This window comes from Falco biarmicus, chromosome 7, assembly GCF_023638135.1.
Source record: "Falco biarmicus isolate bFalBia1 chromosome 7, bFalBia1.pri, whole genome shotgun sequence".
Lineage (NCBI taxonomy): Eukaryota > Metazoa > Chordata > Aves > Falconiformes > Falconidae > Falco > Falco biarmicus.
The window spans coordinates 69,215,305-69,236,593 of NC_079294.1; the positions used below are offsets into that span (position 1 = coordinate 69,215,305).

The 21,289-nt window shown below is 43.1% G+C and overlaps 1 protein-coding gene across 5 annotated transcripts; it reads left to right on the plus strand.

The window, feature by feature from the left end:
• The first annotated feature begins 1,310 nt into the window (after window positions 1–1,310).
• Window positions 1,311–18,528, plus strand: KIF23 (kinesin family member 23). 5 transcript variants are annotated; one of them, XM_056346879.1, is made up of 24 exons: window positions 1,331–1,448; window positions 1,541–1,610; window positions 1,752–1,880; window positions 2,950–3,055; window positions 3,754–3,890; window positions 4,555–4,664; window positions 5,259–5,429; window positions 6,386–6,427; window positions 6,853–6,965; window positions 7,109–7,230; window positions 7,780–7,882; window positions 8,186–8,265; window positions 8,351–8,470; window positions 9,004–9,163; window positions 9,694–9,861; window positions 10,087–10,244; window positions 10,649–10,822; window positions 11,523–11,696; window positions 12,081–12,386; window positions 14,309–14,539; window positions 15,537–15,619; window positions 15,913–15,991; window positions 16,110–16,180; window positions 17,739–18,528. In XM_056346879.1, the coding sequence occupies exons 1-24, from the start codon at window positions 1,438–1,440 to the stop codon at window positions 17,752–17,754; spliced, it is 2,934 nt and encodes a 977-aa protein (XP_056202854.1). In that variant the 5' UTR covers window positions 1,331–1,437; the 3' UTR covers window positions 17,755–18,528. The 5 variants fall into 5 exon arrangements, with proteins under 5 accessions (XP_056202851.1, XP_056202854.1, XP_056202853.1 ...); XM_056346876.1 differs by lacking the exon at window positions 12,081–12,386 and having other exon boundaries at window positions 1,311–1,448; window positions 1,544–1,610; window positions 11,523–11,702; XM_056346875.1 differs by lacking the exon at window positions 12,081–12,386 and having other exon boundaries at window positions 1,334–1,448; window positions 11,523–11,702.
• The last annotated feature ends 2,761 nt before the right edge of the window (window positions 18,529–21,289 follow it).

Here is a 21,289-nt window from a genome sequence, read left to right on the forward strand (position 1 = left end):
CAGCGGAAGTGTGAGTGGAGTTTTTTGCTGTGGGAAGTGCAGCTTCAGACACTGTTTGGGAATTCAGTCTGGTTTTTAGGGTGGCAGCCCCACCTTAGCAGTTTCAGGGTGCAGGGTGAGGATGGTCATGCCTTGCGAGGCGCTCCGTGGCAGTGGGACTGCACGTGGGTCTCTGTTTCTGCTCCTGGGGAGGTCCGTTTGATCTTGACCATTTGTATCCTTGATATGTTATGAGAACTTAAGAAATTCTTCCGTTTCAGTGTATTTTAAAACACTGTTCAAAAATTAAGGTTGGCCCAGGACACTGGCTTCTCCTGATAGCAGTCACAGTAAAGAATAAAAGGGTTGGGATTTCTCTGGATCTTCTTTCTTCTTTTTTTTTTTTTTTTTTTTTTTTCCCTTAAGAGGATAAGCTTACTTGATTTGGTTAACTTGCACTAAAACTGAGACTTGACTGGAGTCTGTGATTTAAGAGAGGAGTTCAACCCGCTGGACACCTCTAGAACTGCTACCCAGGGTTAACACCCCAGTTACTTCACCCTTCACCCCAGTTTCCCCACTGGAATTAGAAATGCATTTCCTTGTCTGGAAGTTAGGTCTTTCAATAGACTTGTTTGGCCGGGTTTTTCATGGGTGTCTAAACTTCACATTCCAGGCTTTGTTTTCCACCGCTAAGCATCTCCTACAGGAATTAACTAATTTACCTCCAGGCAGGTAGCGGCTTTGCAACAGGGAGGGCCTGGCACAGCAGAATTGCCGGGTTACAGCGCATTCCCCGAGCCTCAGCCTTTACTTGAACCGAGCTGATAAAACAAATACGAGACCAGACACATCCCGGGCCTCCCGGGCGGGGGCTGCCGTGGCCTGGCCGGGCCTGGAGCCCGGGCCCGGCACCGCAGCCACCCGCTGCCCCCAGCTGCCTCAGGCGAGCAGAGGGTGGAAAAGCAGCCCCGGGGGTGGAGGTCGCCTTCCCGCTGCCCCGCGGGGCACCCAGAGCCCCCGCGGCTGCTTCAGCCTTCTCCCTGCGGCAGCGCCGCGCCCCCAGCCTGCGGGCCCGGCCCTGGGCCCGCCCGGGCGGCAGTGCCCCCAGCGCGGCCCCCGGGGATGGCAGCAGGCCTCAGCGAGGCCCCGGGGCTCCGGCCACTCCCGCCGGGCGCGGGTCCCGCCGTGCCGCGAGTGCGGGTCCGCCGGGCCCACCGGGGGGCGCTGGCGCTCCGGGCCGCGCCCGTTGGCGTCGCCGTGGCAACGCTGGCGGCCGGCGGCGCCGTACAGCGACAGCGCGCGGCGTGATGACGTCGGCGGGGCTGCGAGCGCTGATACGTTGCATTTGAATCTCCGCGCGCGCGCGGGCCGCTCGTTGGAGGCAGCGCGGAGCCCGGGCGGTGGCGTCTGCCTCGGGCGCGACCGTCTCGATCGTGATACCCGGCCACACGCGGCATGAAGGCGGTGTAAGTCGCTTCCCCCACACGCCCGGCTCGGCCCGGCCCGGCCCGGCCTGGCCTGGCCCGGGGCCGCCTCTCACGCCTCCCCCTTCTCCCAGTAGAGCCAGGACGCCGCGGCGCCCGGCGCCGAAGAAGCCGTCCCACCCCAGCCTGAAGGACCCGGTGGGGGTGAGTGCGGGGGCGCGGGGCCCGGCGGCGCCGGAGCACCGGGGAGGGGGCCCTGGGGGCTGGGCTCGCCGCCGCCGCCCCCCGGGGCTGCGCTGAGGGGTGACGGGCCCGGTCCCCCCGCTGCCCGCCCTCTCCCCGCAGGTGTACTGCAGGGTGCGGCCGCTCAGCGGCCCGGACCAGGAGGGCTGCATCGAGGTGATCAACGAGACCACCGTGCAGATCCACCCGCCCGACAGATACAGGATATTCCGCAACGGGGAGTACCGGGAGGTAACGGCCTGGGGGTCGGTGGGGCCCCGTATCCACGCGTGTGCCCACCGTGGGGCAGTGCTCAGCTAAGGGGCTGCCTTCCAGCCTGGAAGCGGGGACTGGGCGCCTTTTCCCTGCGGTCGATGTTTTCCCCTGGCTTGCAGTGTCTCTTGCAGGGTGCAAATTGGTTTGTGCTTTCAGAAAAGTGGGTTTTCAAAACCAGAAACCCATCTAGAGCAAAAAGGCACCATTTCCTTAGCCATCAAGTATATTGTTCATATATGAAGAGGCTTCTTCTACAAGGTGGAGGAAGAGGGTAAAAGGAGCAAAAGCAAACCTGGCGAATATTTAGAGTGAAGGACTTCTTCATGTAGGACTGATTGAAAGGCACCAGCTCTAAGCTAAGCCAGACACGGATGAAATAACGGTTGAAGTCGGGCAAAAAGCAGTGTTTCCCTATTTATAGTATAGGACGGGGGCCGAGCTGTAGGCTGTGTATACAAAGTGAGGCTTAAATAAAATAAGCAAAGATTGACTAAAAATTTGGTAAACAAACCTTTGCTCAGAACCTTGAAATTCAAATATTTACATAAGTAGGTGTTTTGATTGAAAAGTGATTAAATTTATCCCAAAAAAAAGCATATTGAAAACCTATGACTGGAAATTGAGGCTAGACTGGAAAAAGACACAAGCTTAAAACAAAATGATTAAATGCCGTAACAACTTGACTTTGGCCATTGTAGGTGTCCGTTTGCTCAATGCTTGCGTATTTTATGGTAGGAGCTCAAATAAATTTGAGCTTGAAACTGTAAATTGTGATATTCTCTAGTAACTGGGCTTTGTGATTGTTTTGGTTATTTCTGGACTTAACCTCTGTGAAAATGAGACTGTTGTTGCTCTTCTTTATACACATCTTATTCTCAGAATAGTTAAATTGGAGCAACTGCCCAGGTTCAAACACTGGTATAATCCTAAAGCAGAATCTTTTATCATTCTGGTAAACCGATAGAAAGCAGTTCTAATGGATGAAGCAATGGACTTCTGGACAGGCAAACTTAAGGTTTAGGATGATGTATCTTCTCTTCTTCAGACGCAATATTCATTTAAAGAAGTGTTTGGCACCCTTGTTGCTCAGAAGGAGCTTTTTGACGTGGTGGCTAAACCTCTAGTGGAAGATCTCATTCATGGGAAAAATGGTAAGCAATTTTGTTCTCTACGACTTCTCTGCACCTCTACTGTACAGTTTCTTATATTGCTATGATTTCATGTCTTTCAAGGTTTCTTAGCTTGTCTAACTAAAAACGTGTATCTTGTTTGCAATGGAAGGTTGTGGTTCAGCTCCCCTGTACAACATCCTTGGAAGCTCTTCTTGCCTTTCATTACTTTTAAACCTATTTACCTTCATTATGACTCGAATGTTACTTGTGTCACGGTTTAATCTTTTTGTACGCCATTAACTGGAGAAGCTTTTTTTCTGCAGAAAGTGATGATTACCACCTAAAGACTGACTACAGTAATCACTATGTAGGGTTTGATATCATGGTCCTTGAAATATCTGGCTTATGTCAGACTCCTGAGTAACAGTCGTAACAAATCAGCCCTCTACACCTGGGACTTGGCGAATTCCTTCCATTTTTTGGCTTCCAAATGCAGTCTCCCCAGAGAGGATGATAGCTACTGTCAGCTGTAGTTGAAGCGACTATTGGTGATAGATGCAAACACTAGCAACGGCAGTGGCTTTTGATGGGCTGGAATGGTTTACTGTTAATTGTTCAAAAGGAGTCATTGTTTTTTTCCAAATATGTTTGACCCAGGAAAGACAGGGCATGTGATTATAACTGAGCTTTTCTTTGAGACAGCGAGCATGATTACATAAATCTCCTGTCCCTCCTAGGTCTCCTTTTTACATATGGTGTGACAGGCAGCGGGAAAACTCACACCATGACGGGTTCTCCTGGTGATGGAGGGCTCCTCCCACGGTGTTTGGATATGATCTTCAACAGCATAGGACCATTCCAGGCCAAGCGATTTGTGAGTAGTCTTGCAGTGAATTCTCCATGCTGTTGCTTATAACAGCCTAAAACCACTAGATAAAATGTTCTGTTCAAAGTGTTTATCTCCTGTCTACTCATATGGCTGGAGCACTTCAACCAAACAGAACCCACCCCCTTGAGATTTGAAGAGCAGGGCCAAGGACACAGGCATAGTAGCTAGGATGGACATTTTGTGAAGATGTATGGTTTGGCTATCCTTATAATTGTTGCTCATTCTTTAATTAACTACTGTGGAAGCTTCCTCTCTTGGTTTTTTGGGGTTTTTTTTGAGTTAGGGAATGAGATCTAGCCAAAGATACAAAAGCCAAAGGAAACCATATCTAAAATAATACAGGAGATGCAAGGCTTTCCTCATGGTCAAACATCTCTGGATTTTTGGTATCTAAATATATTTGAAATAATACCGGAAGTCTTTTCCTTGGTAGCATACTAGCTTGGTAGCTTCTGCAAAATGTTGTTTTCTTGGAAATATCTGTTTTCTGTCAGATCTACTTTGCATTAGCCAGCAGATCAAGTGTTAGTGAGGGGCATGGTATTTGTTAGTCGCCAGACAGCTTAATCAACTAATTTGTTTTGCTGGCCAACACCTTCTGTTCTCTAGTTTTTGTCATTATATTGTCCAAATATATTCACTACTCCAGGTTTTTAAGCTTGATGACAAGAATGGTGTGGATGTTCAGTGTGAAGTAGATGCTCTATTAGAGCGCCAGAAAAGAGATGCCATGCCTGTTCCAAAAATTCCATCTGGCAAGTAAGTAACTATTGTTAACAGGCAGAATGAATTTAATTAATATAAATGTTACTCTGTTGTTTTGGTTTTAGCTTAATCATGGTCTCTTTATCCTTCCCTTGAAAAAAATAAAGAAAAATATTAATGGAAAGTTAGTATATTTCATGTGGTTTGAGCAATCGGATGGTTAAGTATTTAGATTGGAAGACTTAAAATCAGGCAACGGGAGTCTATTTTTTGTACCAGTTAACCCATGAGTAAAGTGCTGTGACTTTGAGTAGGAGTACTGTGAAGTTAAACTTGGATATTTTGTGAAATAGTGAGATTGCTGAGTGGAGGATAGAAGTGTTGACTGTGCAGGAATTTTGCGAGGCATTTCTTACTGCAGCAGAGTACGGTGGTGTCAGATGAAACTTCATCTGCTTAAACTTTTCAGAATGCTTTTTTTTAATGTAATGTGACTGATTGTGGTGTGAATTGTAGAATGCTAGTGTGAGCATTTCTATACTCACATCATACTATCTGTACGTAGATTTGCTTTTTAACTGTGTGGTCTCTGTCTGATGTGTTAGCTGTCTGTGGATGCTGCAATCGCTTACTGTGTGTGTTTAACAGGCGACAAATAGATCCAGAATTTGCTGATATGATCAATGTTCAAGATCACTGCAAAGTGGAAGAGGTTGATGAAGATAATGTCTACAGTGTCTTTGTCTCCTATATCGAGATCTACAACAACTACATATATGACCTGCTGGAGGAAGCTCCCTTTGAGCCTATAAAACCAAAGTTAGTGTTATGAATACCGTTACTGCTACTTCAGTTACACTTTTGTAGGAACTGCAATATGTCTTTGCAGCTGTAATCTTGGCAAGTCTAGTTCAATTCATGGGAATCACTTAAACAAGCCACGTGAAAAAGGTGGTGGCAAAGGGGTCCAGACTATAGTATTTAAGTGTGCCCAGTACTGGTGGTGGTTTTGTTGCTGCTAAGACTTGATGCTCCCTTCCTCGTTATAATGGGAGATTAATAAGCAAATATTTTATTTGTTAGGGAGTGTGTTGTGTTACTGTATCCCACTGAGATTCTAAGTCTGTTCATGCTTTTCTGTGAGTACTGTTCTTAGAGCGACTATAGCTTGAAGAGTAAGCTGTTCCACAGCTGACATTATTTGTCCTGGAAACAGTGTATTGGGTGAAAGCTGCTGTTTTCTTGTTGCTTTATAGCTAATGCAAATTTGCCTATTATTTCACTTATGTCAGTAGTTTCCATGAAAACAGAAGTGAATTGTCTCGTAAATGAAATTCTGGGTATTTTTTAGAAAGGTGTGTATTTGGCTGATGTCTAAAATTGGTAAATCTTGAGACAGAAAAAAGTCTGCAGATGAGACTTTGAATAGATTTTTTAAAAAAACTCTAAATCCATTAAAGAAAGCCCTATGCCTGTCCATCAGCACATGTGTTAAAGAACTGGATGATTTGCAAAGACTAGAGCAAACCATGCTCTGTCTCTGAAATGTCAAGAGCTGTCTCCAGGGTACTGATTTGAAAAGGGGTTTGAATACCTGTGAATGCTTTTTAAAGAAAAGTAAAATTATTTGGTTTAGTGTTTGTGCTTATACCCAAAAATCAGCTGATGAGGAACCTTGGATTATTTCTGTTTATGGAAGCTACAGTGTATATGTGAAAAGATTGTAGACGCGAGCTAAATGACTTAATTTTTTTTTAACCCTGGTTTTTTGGTAGGTGGAACAATTGCAACACTCCTGTGCGAAATGGTGACTTTATGTATGTGCATGAGCATAGTATTCCCAATATTGAAAAGTGAAGTTTTTAGTAGAAGCAGAAAAGACACTAACTCCCTCTCTCTTCTTGCTTTACTAGCAAATATAGAACACTGTTGAAGCCATCTTGCTTCTGTATGCATGTAGAAAAACAGTAGCTGCCATCCAAACCCATAATTTCCAGTAAGAATTGCAATTAAATGTAGCTTCTAAATTAAAGCAGTAGCTGAAGTGTAACTAATCTTGGCTGAGTATGTGTCCGTGTACCTGCACTTCCTCTTCCATCTGCTGTATGGATAATTGACATATTCATTCTGAATTTTGTACTTAAACAAAAAAAAATTTGCATGGCATGCATTGTTGTACAAAAAACTCCACTCAGTTTTATTGTTGGCTTTTTTTTCTTTCATTTGCCCTTTGTCTTTTAAGACCTCCACAGTCCAAAATGCTTCGCGAAGACCAGAATCACAACATGTATGTCACAGGATGCACAGAAGTAGAGGTGAAATCTACAGAAGAAGCTTTTGAAGTGTTTTGGAGAGGTAAATCTTCAAATTAACTACTTAAATTTGGTACAGATATGTAATTCTTCACACTATCATGCTGAAAGCAGATTGGTCTTTGCCAGGTGGCAAGTTTGTTAAATAAAACAGGTTTTTGGAGGGATTATTTTTCTTCTGAACAGGTCAAAAGAAGAGGCGTATTGCACACACTCAGCTGAATCGAGAATCTAGTCGCTCTCATGGTGTTTTTATAATCAAGTTGGCTCAGGCACCCCTGGATGCAGATGGAGATAACGTGCTACAGGTGAATTGTGGGGCCGGCTGTTAAAGGAGAGCTGTGTGTGTTAAGCATGTATATTTAGGTTAGAAAAGGTGGTGAACCTGACAGCATGGCCTACTGAAACAGTTACTGTGTCTTGAGGGTTAGAAATTTCACTTTGGCAGAAGTTAAAATTATTTAAATTTTTGAGTCTTTCTCAGAATTGATCTTTTCATAATGAAAATGGGGCATTAAATGGCGGGTGAAGCTGCTTATTCCTTTAGGTTTTAGCCTCTGCTGCTTTTGAGCAAAAACTATTTAAGATCTAAAACTTGGAGAATCTGAATGAGTGCAGACATAACTTGTGGCCCAAGACAAGGGATCTGCGAAACTTACAAGAAAAGCCGTTGGTGCACAGCTTCTTACATTAAGGGCTGTAAAAATGCAGTCAGACTTTAAATGAAAGGCACAACGCGCATTATTTTTAAGTGTGCATGCTGGTTTAGGTTTGGGGGGCAGGGGGTGTTCCCTTTACTCTATTGGAAGGAACATAGAGCTAATCATTAGCCTAACATAATTTGTTTTCTTTAACAGGAGAAAGAACAAATCACTTTAAGCCAGCTGTCTTTAGTTGATCTGGCTGGAAGTGAAAGAACAAATAGAACAAAAGCTGAAGGGAACAGGCTGCGAGAAGCAGGTATGTACCACCTTTGGACAGCCTGGTAATTCTACGTGCTCGTATTAAAGACTATCATAGGAAGAACTGACGTGTTCTGTTACAGTGTTCAGTTGTCTGATTTGATGATCTCAAATCCTCCAGTTTGGAAACTGGAAGTTTTTAGTAGCACTTATTCTGATGCTTCAGTTCATTAAAGCAGTTATCTGTAACAAATACAACTTAAGTCCAAGCAATTTGTTCTTGAGTAAACTGCTAAGTAATTTGGGAACATGATCCAAATGGCTGCTTACAGAATTTTTTGTGTTGTGGGTTTTTTTTAAGGTAATATTAATCAGTCATTAATGACTTTAAGAACATGTATTGAAGTTCTGCGGGAAAACCAGATGTATGGAACAAATAAGGTATGCAGCCCATTATCTAATTGTCTTCTGATGATGATCTGGTGTAATGAAAGCTTACTAGATCTTTCGTGTGCTTTATTTTAAGATGGTTCCATACAGAGATTCCAAACTGACTCATCTCTTCAAGAACTACTTTGATGGTGAAGGAAAAGTGCGTATGATTGTGTGCGTTAATCCTAAAGCTGAGGACTACGAGGAAAGCTTGGTAACTTTCTTGCAGATCTTGCCTCATTCCCTCCTTTTTTTTTTTTTTTTTTTTCGTTTGTTTGTCACTGAATTCTTGTACTTTAGTAGATGAGAGGAATGATAATCTTTGTTGCTTGTGCACTTCAGATAATCAAGTATAATATTGTAGGGCAAATGTGCCCTACAAGTCTTGGGTTTTATTCTTAAAAAGTACAACTGCTGCTTGTAAAATAAGAAAGGTTTCTCTTATTTACAGAGGTCCAAATAGTCCTATTTAGGTGCTTAATCCCTCCTGTGACAGCACTTGCAGAAACTTCAGCTGTCTGCACAGTCTGTTTCACAGTTCCTTCGGGGCTGAAGTTGGGGAGGTTTTACTGGGAAAGTTTCTGGATGCTCCACTTCAGAATCCCAAGCTATCTAGTTGGAAACTACCAGAGATTATAGCTTGATAATGTCTTCTCTAACACTTTTATTGACCTAAAATATCACTTTTAAACTTACATTGGACTGCGTCTGGTTAGTTTTGTTAAACTTGGTTTTGTTCTTTTGTAGCAAGTCATGCGCTTTGCAGAAATGACCCAGGAAGTGGAAGTTGCCAGACCTGTGGACAGACCACTCTGTGGTTTAACGCCGGGCCGGCGCTTTAGGAATCAGGCCTTCAGGGAGGAGCTCTCGCAGAAATTGGAGCTGCGGGGTGGCCCGAAAAATGGAGGTAAATACTGGAATGCTAGGTGATTACAGCACAGGGGTTTTTTCCTGTAAGGTATTTTGAAACAAATTATTTGAGGCTTGAATGTGCAAAAGGAACTTCACTTAACTGTTGGTTGTGAGCCTTCTCTGCAGCTGGTACTGCTCTGCTCATACTGCAGTGTTGCCTGCCTGGGTAAGTCTCAAAGTGATTCTTTCTTATTGGAGATCAGTTGAATTCATGGTCCTGTTAATGCAGCTCCTGAAAGGAAGTTGTGCTGAGGATGGTGCTTTGATGTTTTTGAATGCTTAACGCCTACTTTAGAAATCGGGAGTTGCCTGGAGCTATTATAAAGCAATGAATTGAGAACGTCACCTTTAATTTTTTTCTCAAGACTGTCATCTCTGCTGAAAACGTCTAGTTCTCATTAATTATTTTAAGTTCTGTCTGCTTCGTGATACTGTGGAATGAATGATCTGTGACTGAGCATTGTCAAATGGGATTTTTCTGTTCTGTAGCTTGCTGACAGACTTTCTTGGCTCTAAATCTTACAGAAACAGAAGAGCAATCTGTTACAGAAATGTTTTTGCAGAACTTTCCACCGTTGCCTTCATGTGAATTATTGGATGTTAATGATGATCAAACACTTCCAAGGCTTATTGAAGTCCTGGAAAAACGCCATAAAATGCGACAAATGTTGTTAAAGGAGTTTGGCAAAAATGGTAAGAATTTGAACATTAGTGCAGAGCTAGATATTTTGTGTCATTATTACTACTCAAAGCATCTCTTTACCAACACAAAAGTATGTTGTCTAGACTGATCATTTAAAAAACCTTTTCTGAGGTAATGAAATAGCTGGTAGTGTAAAACTGATAGGATAAAAACAGAACTGCTTTTGATATTGCAGAGATGCAGTGAGAAGATGAAATATATCAATTCTCTTGCAGTGCTTGCATTTAAAACAGCGCTACAAGAATTTGACTCCAGTGTTGTATCCAAGGAAAACTATATTCAAGGAAAACTGTCTGAAAAAGAAAAAACAATAGCAGGACAGAAAATGGAGCTAGAACGCCTGGAGAAGAAAATTAAAACTCTGGAATACAAGGTCAGTTTTTTCCTTGTCTAAAGCTAAGCACAAAATGTATTTTCTATGTACTGTTTGGCAAGCTTCTTGACATCAGAAGTTGCTTACAAGATGAATATTAGAAACAAGATTTTGTTTCTAAAATCATTCTAAAAAAAAGTAGTATTTTTAGGGGAGCTTTACTGAACACTTAGCTTTTTGGCTTTCTTACGAGGTGAGGATTTTCTTAGAACATTAAGAAGGACAACTTATAAAAAAGTTGTAAAATCTCTTAAACTGTTTGCAGTGTGGACTATTTACCTGGATATATTTGTACATCAGCTAATATATTCTAGTATATGTTAAGTCAGATATAACTAGCAATTCTGGGCTTAGACGGTTGCGCTTCTAAGCAGCATAGCCAATTCCTTCCTCTCTTCCTCCAGATTGAGATTTTGGAGAAAACTACCACAATTTATGAAGATGACAAGCGTAATCTTCAGCAAGAACTAGAAAGCAAGAGCCAGAAATTGCAACGTCAGGCTTCCGACAAGCGTCGGCTGGAGGCACGATTGCAAGGCGTGGTGGCAGAAACAGCCATGAAATGGGAGAAGGAGTGTGTAAGTGTACTGCCATATCCATTAGAAATGAGTAATGGAGCAGTGCTGGGGGAAGCTGGACAGCTTGTTTGTCCTGAGTGTTTTTATACAGTAGTAACGTTAAGAATGGAGATGTTCAGCTTTTAATTATGGGCTTAACGGACATTTTGAACTTAACTTTTTATAAATGTAGTAAGGTATGATAAATTCATCAAGGACTTCTGATGCAGCTAGAGCAGCTCTCTTAAGCACTGTGTCACTTCAATACGTAGAATTTGTTCTTTTGGGTTTGTGGCACTCTAAGGAGTGATTCTCTTCTGTCAGTTGTCTCTGGAAGCCTACTGTCAGAATTTCCCGTTTATCCTCATGTAAACTCCTATTCAGCTATGCACTTGACAAGTGATAAGGGAAGGAAATCTGCAGGATTACCTTTTACTACTGCAGGACCGTTTACTACTACAAGATCATTGATAAAACTGGTTAGACATGTTCCCATTTGTCATAAATTAGGAAGCAAAATGATTGTGGCATTAAACATGGTATTATTTTATAATCTGGGAAGTCTTTCTTTAGCTTGATGTGTGGTTATTTCCAACAGCTTCTATCTCAGTGGGGAGGAATTTCGTTCCATGTGGAATATACAATTCTCTTCAAACTTTCAGCACACTTATTTGTGCTTTTGTGTAAGGTACTTCACACTTTTCCTTGCTTGTCTTTGTAGGAGCGTCGTGTAGCAGCAAAGCAGCTGGAAATGCAGAACAAACTTTGGGTGAAAGATGAAAAACTGAAGCAACTGAAGGCCATTGTTACTGAACCAAAAAATGAAAAGCCAGAGAGGCCTTCGCGGGAGAGAGACAGAGAGAAGCCTGTTCAGAGATCAGTGTCTCCTTCACCAGTACCAGTAAGTGGCCTTTGAAACACCTCCTGATTTAGGGAAAAGCATATTTAGAAGAGCAAACTAAAGTGCAGGCTACTTATTTTTAGTGGCTAGAAATTAGTTCCCAAGCACAGAATCTAGGTAACTTAAACTTGCTTTGAATTCTTTGTCTCTTGTTGTATTTATCAGTCGGTGATCTTTATTCGTGCTTCTACCTTCTAAGGCTACTGGTGCTGGAAGAATACCCGATTCTTAATGCTGTCACTGCAACACAATACCTCTCCAAAACTTTAAGCTTGAATAGCTGAATTGGCACTTTGCACATTGTCAGTGTTCATTGTTTTATTGCCTTACAAATTGACAGTTCTGTATGTTCACTAACTTCTTTCCCGTTCTCTCTAGCCTTCTAGTAACCTTACTACTCAGGTCCCTAACAGCCAGCAGCTCGTGAGCAGCCAGCAGGTGCATAGGCATTATAATTCTTGTAGCAGCATTTCTGTGGTATCCTGTGTTATTGAATGGGAGCAGAAAACCCCTTCGTACAAGATTACCGGTGGCACTTCTAATGCAAGGAGTAGACACCAAGAACCAGAACAAAGTAGAGACTATAAGAACTCAAGCAGAAGGCGAGGGGTGTGCTGGACTGGAGTCATTGAGGTTCCGAGGCATAGAGATGAGCTAGAAGTAGAAGAGGATCGATGCTGCAGGGTTAGTGCTGCTCCTGTCAAAAGCTAAATGTAGTGATGTGTAGTCTGGCTCAAAACCTCATTAGAGCTGCTCTCTTATATTGAGCATACCTAATGCAGACTGGAGCTTTCCCCTAAATGTGTTTTGCATAGGACAATACTGTTTCCAAACTGAGTCTCGCTGCTTACTTTCTTGACTTCTTAACTCGATGTTTAGAAACTCCTTAAAAGCAGCGTGTGTATTTCTTGCTGGCATGTAGATAGTGCTTGTAAGGAACTCTGAACCTAGCTAGACTTTTTCTCTAGCTATGAATGTCCTTTTGATTTAACTTGTGTCTGTCTCCTTGAATCTGTCTTGCAGCCTGCAATTTACCGTAGTCTGTTTGGGCAGGTTAAAAGGTGGTCTTATCAGCCATATCTGCAAATGTCTACTGGAAATAGCGCTTGGACAAACATCTCACTCATGTGACTGTTAACTTGAACTCTCTTTGAATAGTCTCTTCCCTAATTTTCACATCTGTGTTAAAACTGGGGGCTTTCCTTACAGGTTGGGGACTGGGGTTTTTTTCATTGAACTAATGCGTGCAAATGTTTATCGGTGGCGTCTGTCATGTTATAGCACTGTTGCAGTGGCTCAGGTAAATCAAAGAGAATTGTACAACCCCCGCTTCTTGAGAGAGCTTCTTGGGAGGAGGAAAGCTTGTCATGGCATGATTCATTTTGGAGAGTGTCCTCGAAATTTCCTGCTGGCCCTTAGAAGTAAGGGAGATGCTTTTAAGAAAATGCTGTTCTAGTTAACTAATACATGAATCGATGTCAGCAGAGCGAGGGGTGTGGTTTCTGCCACAGTAAAATGTGACCGGTGGTAGTGTGCCCTCTCCTTAGAACATAACTTCTAAGGTACCTTGGCAGAACTGTTTCAAAAAAACATCAAAAAAATAAGTACTTGCTCGCTAAAAGGTGGGGAGAAGTATTGAAATTCATTTTTTTATGGAAGATTTTTGGCAAAAGCCACCTTCCCCTATATATGTTTAATTTTTAAGAGCTGCTTTAGACTTGTAAGAGGCTTGCCTGTAAAGGGTACAGCCAATCTCATGTCTACTGGTGAAAGAAATCCTAATTGGTGCTAATCACCTGAAAATGCAGTAGATGGGATTTGTGTTCCCAAGTTTGGGTTGTGTAACCTCACCAGGATTCAGAGATCTCAAAAACTAGTGTGTAAATGTAGCAGAGAGGGTCTACAAATACTCTTTCAAAAGCCCATTCAAAGATCTTGAAGGGACACCGGCTTTTGAACAAGTTCTCAGAATGTTCTCATTTTCCTGAGCAACTGACAATAGCATTCACGTTCGAAAAATAAAAACACATGAACATCAATCGTTTCTCATGGATTTCCAGCAGCTGAGTTCAGAAGCACTAGCACGGGGGATCCTTTCTCTGCTCTGTTTACTCAGGAGTGTTACAGGGTCTTGCATCCTTTTAGAGATGTTGGAAATTCATGCTTGGTCTGCTTGCTTTGCTACCTCAAATACATTTTGCTTCATGAATGAATCCATGGAAACATAAATTTATCTTTTTTTCTGGTTGGTTAATATGTTCATAGCAATCTGTTTTGATTTGGAAACTCTGGAGAGGCATTACCAAATGTAAAGTTTCCTCAAGGAGGATATCTTTATTGGGTATGGAATGCAACAGATTGGATAACACTTAGCTAAAAATTACAGGAAGTAGGAATTGGCACGGAAATTATCCATTAATAATTTTATGCAAGGCTCTTGGTAAGGGTGCCTTTCAGGATTCACTCTGAAAGCACTTTAGGAGCGAAGCTTTGATCTTCATACAGATACATCTTAACCAGACCTGCACAGTTTACTTCTGCTAATGATTCCCTCTGAAAGATTTACAGCGTGTTGATTTCTTCTGATTCTCTTCCACCCTGATCAGAGTGCACCTCCAGTTCGTCCCAGACACAGACGGTCACGCTCAGCTGGGGAGAGATGGGTAGATCATAAGCCACCTTCTAACCTGCCCACTGAAACAGTCATGCAGCCACATGTCCCTCATGCCATCACAGTAGCGGCTGCAAGTGAAAAGGCACTAGCTAAGTGTGACAAGTATATGCTGACGCACCAGGAGCTAGCCTCTGATGGGGAGATTGAAACAAAACTAATTAAGGTAAAGCAAACGCCTTCATCGTAAACTTGTGATAATCCTGTCAAAACCTATTTCTGGCAATGTATTTGTGCTACAGGCTTACTGACTTGCAAAAGGGTACCTTTGACTCGGTCTGCTAAGAGATTTCATTTGAAAGTTTTGTGTAGCTGGATTCAAGGGAGCTTTTAGAGTCTGAAAATATTGTTCTTGAACTTTATCGTTACTTCATATAAACAAGCGTGTAATCGTTTATCTTGGTCACCATATTCCTTGAAAGTAATTAAGTTGGTTTCTTTCCTCTAGTAAAATGCAATAATCTACATGTAGCGAAAGCTTCATAGACTTGTGGCTGCAGCTGCTCCTGTGGAGTCAGTCTTGTTGGAGTCATGTTATTTGATTTCCACTAGTGGTATGGGTGAGCGTGCTGCAGTGATGGATGCTCGAATGCTCCAGGACATAATTTCTAGTAGTCAGCTGACAAGCAAGTTGGTGAGACAGCCTAGGCTTTGAATGCTTGCAATGTTTGTGTCCCAAAACACTGACTGTATTTATCTAAGGCAAATTGAGAGCTCTTTGTGATTTGGTTCATTTTTCCAATATTGCCTTTTTTTCTTTTTAAGTTTTAAAAAAGCCTTCACTTCTGTAAGGTAACCTTGTAGGTAGCGACGTTTCCAAAAGCAAAGTCTTGCATAGCTGACAACGTACCTGTTCATGCTGTGGAATGGAACTGTTGAAACTAAGCCTATGACGTCAGTTCAGTGGTATTACTTAGTTGTCAATATCATATAGAAATTTTTGTCTTAGACTGCTCTGTGGGTGTCTTGCATGATCATCAGGGTAGATGATGTTTGCTCTTTATTGTCCTGTGTATAATAAGATATATAATGGGGGGGATGCTGTATTTGCACACGTGCTTGCTGGCTACTAACCTGCAAGGAAATGGCAGTTGTGAAAACCAGTGCTGTAGCTATTGTACTAACCCAGTGACTGTACCTTGTTAATTGCTTTTGCTTTTCAGGGTGATGTGTTCAAAACCAGAGGTGGTGGACAGGCTGTGCAGTTCACAGAAATAGAGACTTTGAAGCAAGAATCTCCAACTGGGTGAGTTGTGGCCTTAATTTCAGGTTCTGACACTGCTGGAGATGCATAACTCCAGCAGTGCCTGTGTAACCGCTTTAGGTCCAAATGTGATTGAGCAGGAAGTTGTCGCATCTAACTTTGAAATCATGCAAAAGTAACTTGGAGAGGTTTATACATACTGTAGCTGCTTTTAAGGCCGGACTGCTGCTGAGAGCAAAGTATTTATTTAGGAAGTATAAAATGCATTCTCTTGTGTACAAGAATCTGCTAAAGTATGTGATGCTTGTAACTCTTTCCGGGTACTCCTCTTGCAGTCGAAAGCGAAGATCATCTCCCAATCCTGAACCACCCGAGGATGCTGCGGACTCTGAATGCACTGATGTAGAAACCAGAGTAAGCCAAAACAGAAGAAGGGGGGCATCTTGTGCTTGGTCGGGATGAGCGTTTGGGGTAATGCTGATAGCTGGGCTGGGGGTTAGCAACAGAGACTGATTTTTCTGTGTCTTCTCAGTGTTCTGTGGCACTGGAGATGAGGGCAGGGTCAGCTCTTGGACCTGGATATCAGCATCATGCTCAGCCCAAGTAAGTGCATCTCTCCTTTGTAGCTGGGGTATTGCATTCTCTTTCCTGATAACATCTACAGTGAGAGAACTTTTTTTTTCTTCCCTCCCTTGACCTTGCTGCCCTTCCCGCTTTAGATTTGGTGTGCATACCTCTGTAATACTGTAAGATAAGCAGGCTTATTCAGTGTTGGAAACTGGTGACAGGATGGATAAGCAGAATTATTAACTTGTCTTCTGGATAGAAATCTGGCATTTAGTGCAGTGAGAAGAATGTCAAGTTTGATCTTGTGCTATCTTGGCTAGAAAGCTGGGAACCGTAAGATGCCTGATAGGTCCAGAGTGGAATAGGGTGAGGGGTGGCAGTGACAAAGTACTAAGCTGTATTCCCTCTTCTGTCCCCTAGCTGTTATTAGATGCTGGTGTAGTAAAGAATACTCATTTTTGTATGTTTAGGTAAATTTAAATTAAAGTTACAATATGGAGTAGGGAACTAAGGCAACCATAGGGACTCCCTAATGGTATACTTGAGCGTATATGTACATATATAACTTGAATTGCTAATATTAAAGCTGCTACCTGCTGTGTAATTGTCGAGGCATCTACTAAGGAAGCATGGGCTTTAGTCATGCTGGAAGAAATTTGCCTCTTTTTCAAATGCATAGATAACAGTGGAATCTTCGGGCTGTCTTATCATTCCCTAACGTGGCAGGATCAGTGGCGGCTACACACATAAATGCAAGCTTTACCAGATTGGAAGTCCCAATTTCTAGCAAAAAGCCCAAATGATCCTGCAGTTTGTAAGGCTAGTGCCGATATTTGAGCCTCACATGTAACAAAACGCTTCAGTGACAAATGAAATGCTTCAGATAAGATAGTTTTGTTAAACTAGGTGTTGCAGAACAGAAATCAATATCCAGATTTGGCCTCTTGTGGATAGGTGACTTCCATGGCACTGTTAGCACCTGTTCAGCTCAGGGACAGAAAATTTGCAGGTTTGCAAGACATGTTGACAGGCGGGAGAGAGGGCTGGAGAGGTAAACAGGTTTCTGTGAAGCCAAAATCAACTAACTTACTAAACTTACTGCATTTGGAATCCAAAAAGTTTAGAACTATGGTGAAAGGGTGTTTTGGAGTGTCTGAACTCTGTAATCCCCCTTTCAGATTAGGTGACAAATACCTGCCTTTCGTCATGTTAGCATGTACTTTATTACATCTCATTAGAAACTGGAATGTGCTCAGGGTGGCTACTGCTACTTGCAGCCTTCCTACAGCCTTGTAACGTTGTAGCGAATCCTTTAGTTCGCTTGTGCAAGTTGGAGCTTGTATTTGTTTTCACTTATTTAATAATTTAAACAAAACTTTATTTTATGCTCACGGCTGCCTAAAAAAGAAAGCAAAATACAAGTGTTTCTGATAAATAAGCTCTTTGTTTTCTTGTGTCGTTGCATTTCTTGGGAGGTATGTGAGACTTGCGTATACAGCAGAATAGGTAAATAGGCTACCGACTACTGTTATGGAAAACTGCTGCTGTGTAAAAACTGAAACTTGCTTGTGGCTTTTTTCTTTCCTTTTTTTAGGCGAAGAAAACCATGAACTTAGTGTACTGCGTTGGAAACCTCGTGATTTTATCAAACTGATGTAATATCTGCTGCCAGTGATAAACTTGATAAAAATTGCTTTGTTATTACTACAGGCTTATATTTTATATAATGGCCTGTGCTAGGCAATGGTTAAATGGGAGATACTCCGTGCAGTCCCAAAGAAGCATATGTGTGGGTGTGTATATCTTAAATAGATGTACGGGGGTTCTGCCATTGTGTCCTCCGGACTTCTGAAGAACACCTGTCTTGTGTGTATGAAGCCCTTGTTATTAAGCTGTATCTTTATAGGCTAATGAGACAAGGCTTTTGCCTTGCGTGTTTTTTTCAGCTTTTTATAGTTCAAAATACTTCTGTTCTGGTCACTTATCCTTTCCTTGACAGGTCCTCTGTTCTGAAGAGGCATAAATGCTGCTATTTATTTAGATGGAGTAACGCACTTTAAGAGTGTTTCTATGCCATTTCATATTTTATTATAAATAGCAACAGTTTGGTAATACGGATTTCTTTGTAGAAGTTTCTTTTGATTATTTAATATGTAAGTCAGCTTGTGAAAACACTTCAGTCTTCAAACCTTCATAGTAATGAAGCAAGAATACTGATATGATGAGTAATGGTGATGACATCAGACCTACTTTATTTTGTATTGCAAGTAAATAATTACATTTTACATCTGTAGATAGGGGTAAAAGGTAATTTGCTCAGAGTTATGGTGAGAGCTTTCTATGTGTTACTCTGCAAACACGTTTAAATAAATACATTTATTCAATGTCTTTTGCTAAGTGTATTCTTGTTAGTTAGTTTCTGTAGCTTAGCACGCCCCTAAGGTAAGCACCACAGCATCTTGACTGTGTCTTGTGCAAAGGCCTGTGAATGAATGCACCTTTTGGGATACTTCAGAACTTTAAACCAAGGAATCTGCTTGGACGTTTAAGGTTGTCCAAAACATATCTTTTTTTCATGTCTGCAAATTTCTTTTGAAGGGTAGCTGGTTCCATTTTGAGTGACTGCCTCATTAAAAGGTGTTGAAGCTTTGGACGTTTTTTTAAGCACACGAGGCACATGAGTGCCTGTTTGTGGCTTGTAGTTGATACCTATAGGTATAAATAAATAAATGTATTTTCAGGCGGTCTATGAAGAGGTTTATAGTCTTAAAGAAACACCATCTTTTCTGCAGGTCAGAGGCCCACAGCTGGAGCAAAAGCTGTACAGAGGCAGTAATGGCTGGCCCCTGGTAGGCTTAGCGTTCACCTCGCTAAGAGCAGGCTTGATCATAATCACTCTGAGAAAGCGTGAGGTAGAGCATTATTCTACTGTCTGGAGCAGGCAGTGCTGCTTAATGGTTTCGGAGGCTTTTTGCTTTAGTCTGGGAGACAAGAAAAGCTGCTTCAGAAAGCTCTGAGCAGAGAGCTCTGCGTGGCAGGCAGGCACCTGTTAAACGTGTGGTCAGGGTGCTGGTGAAGTACAGTTTTGCTTTTATTTACTGCCCGACTAGTTAAATGCAATGTCTTAGAATATGGCTAATGTCGTAAGTGGCAAACAGAAGAAGAAATTGGGGGGAGGGGGGGAAGCCTGAAGAAACGGAGCCTTCTGTGAACTTGGTGTTGGGCCAGGCTGCCCAGGGAAGCGAGGGGGTCGCTGTCCCTGGAGGTGTTTAAAAGACGTGTGGATGTGGCGCTTGGGGACGTGGTTTAGTGGTGGGCTTGGCTGTGCTGCGTTAACGGTTGGGCTTAGTGATGGTAAAAGTCTTTTCCAGCCGTAATGATTGTACGATTCGATGGTTCTGTGAGCTCAAGGGGCAAATCCCTTGCTGCCTGGTGACGGGGCGCTGGGAAGCGGCAGGGCTGTGGCTGCGCGGTGAGCTGGTGCCACTAGATGGTGTGAAATAACCATCGGGGCTGGGGCTGAGCCCTCTGCCCTGCCCTGTGCTGAGGCAGGCTTTGCCCTCCGCCTGGGGGGGGAATTCCTCCTTTCCGTGCTGCTGAGCCTTGGGAAACCCCTAACCCGTGCAGTGGCTTCCCTGTGGCCACCCATCTTCCTGCCTTTTGCCTTTATGGGAGGATAGGGATAGAAAGGGCAGCCAACAGAAATAACGAAAGAAGCTGAAATAAGGCCGTATTCCTACTTCTGGCATTTAAATTAACTCCTTCACATACACTAAAATAATTCACCATTAATGATGAGCCAGCTGTCAAATGCATTGTCTCTTTGATTTGGATTCAATCAGCCTGTCATCAGCGTGAAGTCTTACTGAAAGTGTTACTGGGGAAACCTGGGAGGGAGACATGAGAAACTGATGCTGAGAACTTTGTAAAGGAAAGTATTTAGCTACAGGATGTGGCTTCGACTGGGTTGCTTCGAATGCAATGTGAAAGGCATTCTGAATTTGCTTTCAAAATGCTGGGGTTTGTATCGCTGGTGGCAAGGGATGCGTGGCCAAAGTGTTATTTCTCGGTCCTTGCCAAGTTCTGTATTTTGATGCATAATGTTTTTGCAACAGCTTTGCTCAGAAACTTCTTGTTTTGAAGGAGAAAGCCGTTAAGCACAGAGAAATAGTTGCTGCAGCCCCTTTGTCCTATTATAAAGGTTAATCAAAAGTGCAAATAGGAGACCTTGCTAAGGAGGGTGTCTGTCCTTGCCGGTGCTGTGAGGAAGGTGGCAGCATGGTAATGACTACTCTGGAGCTTATGTTTCGTTCTGGTGTGCCTCAGCTGCCCTGGAGGCCTGTGGCTGGGCTATCTGTGCTGCTTTGTGCCTCTGAGCACAATTTCAGGGCCGGGTGAAGGCTGGGCCGCTCCTCCTGGCTTGATGTCTTGGCTGGTCACCACCCGTGTGCCATGCTGCGACGCCCTCCCATCTTCCTTGGTTACATCTTTATTTACTCAAATGCCATTATTCCCTCCTGCGATGAGTGCCATAGATAGCTTTAAAGATTGAAACCTAATGAGTGAGAACGAGCTTTGTGAGCTGCCCTGGGTTTGTGTTTGGAGAGAAGCAGGACTGGGATGGGGGCTGGGGCTCCGCTCGTGAAGCCCGTTAGCTTGGGGAGGGGGAGGCAGGGGGGCTCTGCGGCAGCAATGCAGGAGGGGCTGGAGGTGCCCATCGAGCTCGGCTTCCTAGCCCAGGTCTAGCAACGCTTTTCCATCACTCCTAGCCCAGGTCTAGCAACGCTTTTCCATCACTCCTAGCCCAGGTCTAGCAACGCTTTTCCATCACTCCTAGCCCAGGTCTAGCAACGCTTTTCCATCACTCCTAGCCCAGGTCTAGCAACGCTTTTCCATCACTCCTAGCCCAGGTCTAGCAATGCTTTTCCATCAGCAGAGTTGCGTTTGGTGCCACTCAGCCACATTCCTCTGAAGTCATCCCTCATGTCTTTGCGTCTTCTTCACATATTTACTCTCGCACATAGTACTGGCAGTGTTTACTCTGCAAAGATTCCTCCAAGACTTAGCTAAGCACACAATTTACTCGGCTAACAAGGACTGGCATTTATTGTGGGTATCTTTGTGTACTTGTTCTTTAGTCTCCAT